This window comes from Wasmannia auropunctata, unplaced genomic scaffold, assembly GCF_000956235.1.
Source record: "Wasmannia auropunctata unplaced genomic scaffold, wasmannia.A_1.0 LD336101.1, whole genome shotgun sequence".
Classification (NCBI taxonomy): domain Eukaryota; kingdom Metazoa; phylum Arthropoda; class Insecta; order Hymenoptera; family Formicidae; genus Wasmannia; species Wasmannia auropunctata.
In genome coordinates, this window is record NW_012026789.1 from 52,029 (window position 1) to 63,062 (window position 11,034).

The 11,034-nt window shown below is 33.8% G+C and overlaps 2 protein-coding genes across 8 annotated transcripts in view; both read left to right on the forward strand.

Moving 5' to 3' along the window:
* The window catches only part of LOC105458037 (lipopolysaccharide-induced tumor necrosis factor-alpha factor homolog), a 9,723-nt gene extending 8,632 nt beyond the window's left edge, over positions 1-1,091 (forward strand). For all 5 annotated transcript variants that reach the window (XM_011703078.1, XM_011703084.1, XM_011703069.1 and 2 more), the window contains one exon: positions 968-1,091. In XM_011703078.1, coding sequence (XP_011701380.1) covers positions 968-1,070 — 103 coding nt within the window. In that variant the 3' untranslated portion in view covers positions 1,071-1,091. The remainder of the gene's footprint in view (positions 1-967) is intronic.
* A 412-nt stretch (positions 1,092-1,503) lies between these two features.
* Positions 1,504-11,034, forward strand: part of LOC105458022 — a 53,522-nt gene continuing 43,991 nt past the window's right edge. The window contains exons 1-7 of one of the 3 annotated variants that reach the window (XM_011703054.1): positions 1,504-1,590; positions 1,691-1,939; positions 3,144-3,296; positions 3,373-3,508; positions 4,101-4,228; positions 6,179-6,469; positions 7,411-7,668. In XM_011703054.1, coding sequence (XP_011701356.1) covers positions 1,714-1,939; positions 3,144-3,296; positions 3,373-3,508; positions 4,101-4,228; positions 6,179-6,469; positions 7,411-7,668 — 1,192 coding nt within the window. In that variant the 5' untranslated portion in view covers positions 1,504-1,590; positions 1,691-1,713. Of the gene's footprint in view, positions 1,616-1,690; positions 1,940-3,143; positions 3,297-3,372; positions 3,509-4,100; positions 4,229-6,178; positions 6,470-7,410; positions 7,669-11,034 lie in introns of all 3 variants that reach the window. The other 2 variants (XM_011703045.1, XM_011703038.1) reach the window with 2 other exon arrangements.

Consider the following 11,034-nt stretch of genomic DNA (forward strand, 5'->3'; position numbering starts at 1 on the left):
TGAGGCTCGTATTCAAATTAGTACAATAAAGGAGCTGTTGAGCCAAGCTGGGTGTATGTGCTAATAATCGATATTTGTTTCGATGATAAATAATCTGTTTAATATATATAAATAACTAGTGTACAGACGTTTCGACCCTTTTACATAGTGGTCATCTTCAGTGGGAACATAACAATTCAATATAACAATTTCAATATAAGACTTACATTATCCGTCAACGCATACGCTCGCAACTTATATATGCTATTCCAATGTTTCGCGAATGTTCTTGTTTTGTCATCTAAATCTTCTGGAAAGCATTGTCCTCAGTCCGTTGGTAATAGAAATCGTGTAATTTATAACAAGATGCATGTTTTTTGAATATCCAGAAATCATAAATATTCGAATTTGTGTAAAATGTTAAAACTCTCAAATCGTCTTAATCACAATGTGTATACGCTTTGAAACGGAAAGACAAAATGGTGAAATTATTTTTTATTTCTGAAAATATGCTATTCAGTCCAAAATATCTAATTGCAGCATGACTGCAATATTTTTGCGGAAACACTATATTTTTTATATAATATTACCGTTTGTCATTTTGTAGCAATTTTGAATGTATCAACGTGCCCCATGTATCAATCAGCCCCGGTCTCCCCTACTAGTACTCCAAAAACAAAATTATTTTACAGTTTGATGATTACCTCTTTTCAAATTCCGATTAATTTATTCGAAGATTAATTCAACCTACAGAATTGTTCACAGCAAAATTTTTAACTGTACAATTTGTTGTCCTTATTCCAATTTTTTTTCATAGGTATATCAAATAATAAGAAATTAGTAAATCTATCTATATTAAAATAATACACAGATTTTGTTTTATAATTAACTTAATTAATCGTTTAAATTAAATTAATCGGAGTTTCAACCGACGTCACCATGATATCGAAAGTTGTCTTATTGTAATTTCTGTATGCTTTTGCCGCAGGTGCTGGCCATGCTGCATGATACCATACTGCATGGATTCTTGCAACAATACGGACCACTATTGTCCTATCTGTCGCGCGTATCTCGGAACTTACACGCCGTGATAATGGAAAACGTCACGCGTGGAGCAATTTAGAGAGCAGCAGCTTTCTCGTTTCAAAATATACATCTTACGATTCTCAAGTTCCTCCTTTTTCTCTATTATTCTTCATTTTGCGATCAAAATATGCATACATGACGAAATAATTTACACGAGCGAACTTTGTTCACAATCGTGTCTCGCGCAGGGCAGTTACTCCTTATTCAACGACGGCAATTATAATCGATTTAAGCGGCGAGAAAGTGAAGTACTTAACGCGATTCAGGGGACAAAAACAATGCCCGTTATTCGGCACATCAATTAAATTTCTCGACTTTCTCTGAAATTCTTGTGTGTAGGTGGGCACTCGGCTTGACACTCGCGGATATTACAGTTTGCATGATATATAGACCGTGCAAACAGTGTTTATGGGTATATTAGAAACTTAACACCCTGGACTCTGGTAGAAGTTAGTTGACGTCCCATTAAGTGAAATGCGTGGTCCGCCTTCAAGAACTGTTGTGACATCTCGACTTTCCGAAGAAGTCTATATAATAAAAGTTTAATAAAGTTTAGCGGATATTTTATTCGCGGCAATATAGCGATATCGAAATTTCTTTAACGCCGTCTCTCTTCAACGTACAGAAACGCGTTGGAAATCCTACAAGATGACCAAACATCTGTCATTGATCGTGCTTTTGATGTGCTGCATTGTGTTTCGCATTTACGTCGACGCCTGGAACAATCGCGGCAGGCACAGAATTGCAGATAGACGACGATTGTGGCAAATTAATGATAACGGATCTGATTTCTTTTCCACCGCAGGAAAACGTAATTGGGAATCATCAAAATTTCCAAACAATAATCGCACTCAAGTTGCCAGGGAGAAAAGACGTGAGTGGGATCGTAATAAATCTTAATAAATATCACAGCTAAAGAAAAAGAAAATCAAAAAGAAAGAAAAATCATTCTTTAAGAATATTCAATATAAATTTGTTTCGTATCAAAATTTTTAAAAATGTATATTAAAAGTGTAGAAAAAGATTTAACGTAATTTAGTATGCTAAATACAGAAAAAGTTTTACTGCTCTTGAAATTAAGCAGTTTGTTAAAATTTGCAACCAAACTTTCAAAAAAATTAAATGATATTAAGATTTTATATTTTTATTAAAATCTGTTATACTATTATAAAATTGTACATTAGAATTACGAATAATTCTAAGCGAAAAACGCCGCTCCCTCACTCATTAAATATTTAATCAAATATTGTGTTTATTAAATTTAAACAGGGAATTTATATCCAGTAACCTGAGAATTGTATTATAAATTTTTATATTGATATCTGTCATATTGATTAATTTTTACAGATTTAATTTGTGCAAAAAAATGATATATTAACAGCATTAGATGTTAACAACAATCTAATTGGAAATAATTTAATAATAGTATTATATTAATGAAATATATATGTTTTTGTTTTAATAAAATATTATTTGTTTCATTGTTATTATTCAATTAAGAAGATTATTTTCAATTATACTGCTGTTAGTGATCATCTTTTTTTCTATGTCTGCTTGAAAAATCCCTAAGTTTAAATAAACATAAGAATGAAATGTGAAACATTTTATTTGTTTTTTTTATCAATTCTTTTATTTATTTTATTTGTTATCCATAATTCTTCTTTTACTTATAATTTTTTATATACTGAACTTAAAATTAAATCATAACAATTTTATTATTTTTATTTTTTGTTTATTATTATAAAAATCTTTACAATAAAATTCTCTTGCGAACTAAAAGTTTTAACAGTATGATCTAATTTTGAATAAAATTGTTTTAACATATAACAAATCACGCATATTATAAGTATATAATTTATAAGTTTTGAAAATTCTAAGTATAACTATTTTGGAGGGAACTGCATTCAGTATTAGGAAATTTATAAAAAAAACAATTATCCTCTTTTCTAATTTTTTTTGTAGATTTTTTTTTGTTGAGCTGTGTATTCAATAACATATATAAAACTTTTTACATATACTCAATAAAATATGTAAAAAGAAAAATATACTATACAATTATTACGTACATGTGCATATAGTCTTTTCGCTGTTCACGCTGGTGAAGTTCGACAACAGTATCTGCGGCGGATTGAATGGAGAAAACGGCACGTGTGTTGCAGCGGCGGAATGCGCGCAGCGCGGAGGGATTTCCAGCGGCGTTTGTGCAAATGGTTACGGGGTCTGTTGTATAGGTAAATAAAACGATTGAACGTTTCGACGTTTTCACAATAAAACTTTTCTCAATATTTTTATTTTATTCTCCAATAGTCACGGTGTCCTGCGGCGGGATGATCGCCGATAACAATACACACTTTGTCAATCCAAATTATCCGTCCTCCTTCGACGGTATGGAATCGTGTCAAGTGACGCTGATGAAATCGGATCCAGATGTATGCCAGTATCGGTACATATATATACATAGATATACATTACTAAAAATATTTAAAGTTTGATGATAATTACATTTTTTTTTTAATTATGACAGAGTTTTTCAATCAGCCGCGTGGACATATTGATGTAGCGCAATTTAAAGAATCTCCAATTATGCTTTGAAAATTTTAGAGAAGAGAAGAAAAGAAAAAAATTTTTTAAATAAATAAAAGGCGTGAAATAAAAAATATTTAGAAACTATGAAAATTATCCAAATTATATTGCATTTACTCTCATTTTAACAAAAGCTATATTATCATTGCAATAAAATTATTTTTAAAACAATCAATAAAAAATAAAAATTTTTAAACTTAATTTATTATTTATTTCTGAATTTGTGTTGAGCTGATAAAAGATCTACGAATATCTTGAGCTGAAGCGCTGAAGCGTGTACCTCAATGATGTACCTCGACAAATTTGGTTCGTGATTTAATGTGCCGCGAATTGAAAAAGATTGAAAAGCGCTGCTTTATGTTTACATTCATTTAATTTAAAAAATACATTAATGATAAGAATTTTATAAGAAGATATTTTTTACTCTGCTTCGCTTCGTTTTTTCATTACAGATTAGACTTTGTACAATTTAATATCAGGGGCCCAGAAACAACGAATAACGTTTGCGTTTATGACCAATTTATCGTTTCCGGTGGCAATCCGGTGCCGACGATATGTGGTAACAATGACGGAAATCACAGTAAGTACCAAAAGAAAGGAAGAGAAGAACATTATATGTTTTATCCTTTATCGAAATTATTATATAAGTGTTTTATGTTTATTATATAATTATTATATAATTATTATATAATTATTATATAAGTGTATTATATAAGAAATAATGTTTTTCAAGCATAAGAACGAGACCGTTTTCTGTAGGTTTTTCAGAAGCTGAATACGATCCCATTTATCAAATTATTTTATCAAGTCACAATTTTGAAAAATTTGCGGTTAAAGTTGCAAAAAACTATTTAGTGCATTTTGGTATATTATGACTACAATATGTACCACGAAGAAATTTTATTACAATCAATTAGGTATATTGTCCAATCAATAGTCCTACTACTCTTGACAGAACATAGTGACCTCTTCTCGTATTTCTGCGATGTGCGCTATTTACACTTTTACGCAGATATACGGGATCTACATTTTTAACGCCGGTTCCGAACGGCCATTTTTTTTTTTTTTAAGAAGAGGTTCTTTTGACAAAGATACTCTCAGTGGTTTGCCATTGCCTTCCGAGAGGCGGCGATCGTTTCCGAATTGATTAAAATCAATTTCAGAGTTATATTATTCTGGGTGGATTTGAACCCGGATCTCTAGCTTATAAAGCTGCCGCGCTGCTCCTCGCGCCACGATCGCCACAGGTATATTGTAATTAGAGGTATATTGTCAGAACTTTAAGGTCCGTTCTCGAATACGTCGCATATCAGTGTCATAAGTGCTGTAAGTCATAAAAATTGATCAATCACATTCAAATGTGAGGAGAATACTCAACTGTGATAGACAATACGGCAACCTACGACACTGGCATGCAACGTATTGTACGACAAACCTTAAAGTTCCCACAATGTTTCTCGTGTGCTGTTTAATATTTTTTAACTACTTATAAATGACACAATAAGTTCCACAATAAGTTAACGGCTAAAAGTTTTAATAATAACATACTACATACTAGGGGAGGCCGGGGTTAAAAGTAATAGAGATAAGTTGTAACAGAGCTTATAACTTTGTCAAAAAAAGAGATAATGCTATAATACTGAACGAGATAACTATCGAGATAACGAGATAACTAATGCCGCTGCATTGGCGCTATAACAATCGCGTCGTGCTCTGCTCACATAGTGCACGCTGTGTGTAAGATGTCTGCGCATTACCTAAATAAATATTTCTCAATGGTATTATTTGGGTCTCATTTATAAATATTAAACTTTATTAGCAATTATTTCTACTCACATACTTGGGAGATCAATCAATGAACGAACAGGGGAGGCCGCGCATTGTTGAAAGTAACATTTTTTGTTTTTATAAGATAAATAGCGTTGTTACTTGTAAAAAGTAACAATAATGAGTAACACATAGCGTTGTTACTTCTTACCCCATTAGGGTAAAAAGTAGCAACGCGCCTCGGTCTATTCAAATGGTCATAATAACACTTTTAGAAATTGAATTAACGGCATTTAATTACTGCGAAACTAATTTTGAATCTCCTTCTTATTTGTGTATATAAATTTAAAATCTATAGCAAATATAGACTTTTTTATCTTATAAAAACGAAAAAATGTTACTTTTAACCCCGGTCTCCCCTAATTTAATTTTGATTTTAATGAAACTTATCCAACACGTTATATCAAAGTTATATACAAAATATATTAAAATTGTTCTTTTTGCAACTTTAATAGAAAATTTTTTAAAATTATAACGTACGTGTGATAGCTAGAACAATTTAATAAGTAAACGGAATTGTAAACGTAAATTCGTTTATCAAATTGAACTCTTAAAAATTATGTATAGATTTATTATGTATAGATAACTAAATATAAAATTATTTTCGCTCTTATTTTTTACCTTCGTTCGCATTTTTTGCTAAGTGTTGTTTAAGTTGCAATTCAATTATCTATAATTTTTACAAGATAAATATTTTTTACAGTGTACATAGACACGGGAGTCGGGCAAACCAATCCAGTTACTTTGACCTTCGTTACGAGCGGCAACTCTTATCCACGATCGTGGAAGGTTCGAGTCTCGCAGATACGATGCAGTACGATATATCGAGCCGAAGAGGGCTGCCTTCAATATTTCACCGGAGTCTCCGGCCAAATAAAGTCTTTCAATTACGATCCCACAATTGGGCTACAATTGTCGAATCAAGATTACAGTATATGCATCAGAATGGAGAGAAACTTTTGCGGAATCCAGTACATGGCGTGTCCTGATGATGGTACAAAAGAAATATATAATAATAATAATAATAATAATAATAATAATAATAATAAATGTAATATATATGTATGTGTGGACACATTTTGTGTGTGGATAAAGAAAATATATATCAGGATCTCAAATATATTAAAAATAAAATATAAAAGTATAAATAATTAAGCAAGTTTGGTAAGTAACGCGTTATTTGTAACGTCGTTACCGTTAATACAATTACTTTTTTTCAACGAATAGGTAACGACGTTACATTTGCTTATGAGTAACGTTAATAGTAACGCAGTTACATTTTTTTTAAGTAACAGTAATAATTTGATTAAAGTTACTTTTGTCGTTACTTTATTTCTAGCGTATAGATGCATTCGAATTTCCACTCGAGTACTGCTCAGATCATTTTGTTTAGGTATTCTTGTTATACTCATCGAATGTTAAACAATTGCTCAAGTCCTTGTTATTCATCAAATGTTAAACAAGATTAAAATAGCTTAGTAACATTTGGATGGGAATCTGAATGCACCATTGGCTAAGCCTCAATCAGAGTCCTTCATATATTAATTATATATGTATACATATTTGTTAATTATATGTACACATATACATATATATTATATATGTATATGTATACATGTATATAATTAATATACATCAGACTTTGAGCATTATTCCTTTACTAGAAGATAGAATTTTATAATATTTTCTATCTATATTTACTACAAAAATTTTTACATAATTAATATTCTATTAATATCAAGAAAAAAATAATTAAAAGAGTAACAACTCGTTAGTTTTTGAGTAACGGTAACGATAACGAGTTACTTTTTTAAAGTAACTTTGCCAATTCTGTAATTAAGTGATAAAAGAAAAATAATTCTCCAACAACTTATATAATAGTTTTGCTTCATTTGTATGTATCTTTAACATTAACAATATATAATTCGTTTACAGCTCAAGGAATGATGATACCTACCACATTAGGTGCAGCGGGTCAAATAATGCGTAGCAACGCATTCACACTAACGGGAAATACGCAGGCTACGCAAATTGTGTCAATGACAGGAACGTCCTGTATGACCGATTGGCTATCGATACCGTGCGCCACAAACCTAGGTCGATTACCCTCAACGCTGCTAACGTGCGTCGATCGATTGTGCGGAGGTACTTTTAATTCGGAAACCCAGAACTTAAATGGATCATCTGTTATTAGTGAGTATTTTTGTACTGCTATATTATGATATGCTATATTATTTTGTAATGCTATATTATGATCCTGCCGATAAAAAATTTACTAATCCTATCACATTTATCTTTATAAGAAAAAAAACATACAGTTAAATTATTTTTTAATGTTTTTGGAGACGCTCAAGATAAAAATAAGATTAAAACAAAAATTTAAAATAGCGGATTTAATTTAATGGCTGAAAAGAATAAAATATTTTTTTAATTCTAAAGATATTGTATATTACAGAATTTTTTAAAAGAACCTATACAGTTAAATTACTTTTAAACTTTATTTCTTTATTCAAAATAAATGTCAATATTAGATAACATGTTCCTTAAATCCTACGGAAATCTTTTTTGTGGATTTTCCTTAATATGTTCGCATGCAACAGTAAGGAAACTAAAAGAACATATAAAAATCATAATTTTATTTTAAAAAGTATAAATTTATATTGATAAGTATGAATTTAAAAAATACATGTTATTGTATATACAGGGTGTCTCATACTCAATGGTACAGCTTGTGGGGAGGTAGTGTGGACAAAACTGAACAAAAAAATCCTCTACCATTTTGCGATCTTCGCAATAGTTTTCGAGATATTAATATATAAAGCTCGTCGAATCTGAATGCGCGGCGAGATACCCCCGTCCGCCGCGGACCGCGGTCACCTCCCTCACCTGTGCGCCTAGTTGGCGGCGCGTGGTGGAGGTAACTAATTGTCTAGCGCACGGCAATGGATTACCCCCACCACGCGCCGCCCACTAGGCGCGCGGGGACGGTGCCTGTGGTCCGCGGCGGGCGGGGGTATCTCGCCGCGCGTTCAGATTCGACGAGCTTTATATATTAATATCTCGAAAACTATTGCAAAGATCGCAAAATGGTAGAGGACTTTTTTGTTTAGTTTTGTCCACACTACCTCCCCACAAGCGCTGTACCATTAAGTATGAGACACCCTGTATATATCACGGAAAATTATTTTGTAATTATTATATCCCGAAGAAAACTATTGTATCAAATTAAACAAACAAAATTCAAGTTGTATTATCTCTAACGTGTAGGGTACGTAGGATAAATAAGCCACCGATGTATCTTAATAACTTTATTTCGAATACTGCCGATTAGCAGCGCGGGTAGGGAACGACTGTCGGCTCACCGCACAGAATCGGACGACCGTGCCGCTCGATTCCGAAAAACAGGCAAACACGGTCGAAGTGGCCGGATACCAGGCACGAGTGACATTCGTGATGAGCACGAATGTCAATCGTGATACACATTCCTCTACAGCTCGGCCTTCCTGACGGTATGGGCCGTCCCGGTCATACAAATCATACAAAATTTACATTTATTTGCGCCTTACATTACATGTCATTTATTCGCTACAATCAGCGCTCGTAATTTTTATTAACGCAGTTTAATGGAGTCAATCACTTTTGTTGATCTGAGATCCATGGTTTCATTTGATCTATGCTTATTACGCCATTATATGGAATTTGAGTAACCTGAAACCCTTCGATGTCAGTTACAACGCAACGATCAAAATCTAAAATCTTTTTAACTATATACGGCCCTTTATATTTTGGTATCAATTTTTTGTTAACGCCCGGAGTCGTGTCGTAATTTCGAATCATTACGTAGTCGCCCACATTGTATGTTGAAGCTGGTCTTCGCTTCGCATCATAGGATCGCTTATTTTGATTCTGCACCTGCGCAATTTTTCCGGAGGCTATTTCACGGGTGGAATTGAGATCCCGAACATTATTTTCATCGGTTTCCAAAATTACGCGCATTGTATCGTTAACTTTGCCTTGCTGATTCACGCCAAACAGCAATCGACTAGGCGTATTTTGCGTCGATCTGGAGATTGTATTATTCAACGCGTATTCCACAGATTCGAGAACTCTATCCCACTTACAAGGATCCTCCGTTAATTTCGCTAACATCGGAGCGATGGTACGATTGAAACGTTCAACCTGCCCGTTTGCGCGTGGAGTGCCTACCGCGATCAAAACATGTTTAATTGAATTTTCTTTCAAAAATTCGGCGAAATGTGCTGACGTATAGCAAGTCCCCCTATCGCTTATTAATCGCTTTGGTCTACCATATGCTCTAAAATAATCCTGTAAATGTTTAATGACTTCCGCTGTCGTCACCGACTTACAAGGATATAGTCTAATAAATTTTGTAAATGCATCAACGACACACAAAATATGCTTGAAGCCATAGCCGGCGCGCTCAAGTGGACCGTAATGATCAACGTGTATAGTTTGAAACGGAAGATCATCTTTAGGTATGCTATGCAAAAATCCTTCTCTCTTCCCGCTCGCAACAGAGAACTCAATGCACTTCAAACAATTCGATATGTGTCGTTCTACCTTATCTCGCATGTATGGAAACCAATACACTCGACTGATGTTTTCGATTACTTTATTGATTCCGACGTGCCCGATGTCGTCATGACACGTTCGTATAACATTGCCTTCCATGCAAGCCGGCACATAGAATAGCAATTTTTTCCCGACCTTGCGATAAACTAAGCCGTTGCGTAGCTCGAAAAATTTATCTTCGGTAGTCTCTAGTTTCTCCCGAATTTTGCAAATCTCTTTGTCTTTATCTTGCTGAATGGATAGCACTTGATCGAATGTATTAGCCTCCAGCACGAGCACACCGTGACACCGACTCAGCGCGTCGACGTGAGACATCTTCGTTCCCGGCCTATGTTCAATTGTATAATCGTACTCCTGCAAATACATTGCCCACCGCGCGATGCGTGGGTTAATTGTCTGTTTACTCAAAGTCAGTCTAAAACTGTCGCAATCGGTTAGAATTTTGAAAGGTATTCCGAATAAATATACATGGAACCTCTTAATGGCATAAATTACGGACAAACACTCAAGCTCGAAGCTGTGATATTTCGCTTCCACAGCTGTTGTCTTACGACTAAAATAAAATACCGGTCGGCGTGTCCCATCACTTTGTCTTTGTATCAATATTGCACCGAAACCGCTCGCACTTGCGTCACAATGTAATTCCGTTTCTAATTTGGGCGAGTACAAAGCCAAAACCGGTCGACTGGCTAATAAAGTCTTTAGAGTTTCGAACGCCCGTAGCTCGTTAGATCCAAAATGAAACTCGGCATTCTTTCTTAATAGGTTATAAAGTGGTTTCGCTATTATCGAGAAATTTTTTACGAATCGCCTAAAATAGCTAGCCAAGCCTATAAAACGCTGTACATCTTTGATACTACGCGGTGTCGGATAATTTAGGATCGCGTCGATGTTGTTGGTACTCGGGCGAATTCCCTTGCCACTTACAATATAACCAAGATAAGTAATTTCCTCAAAGAAAAAAAA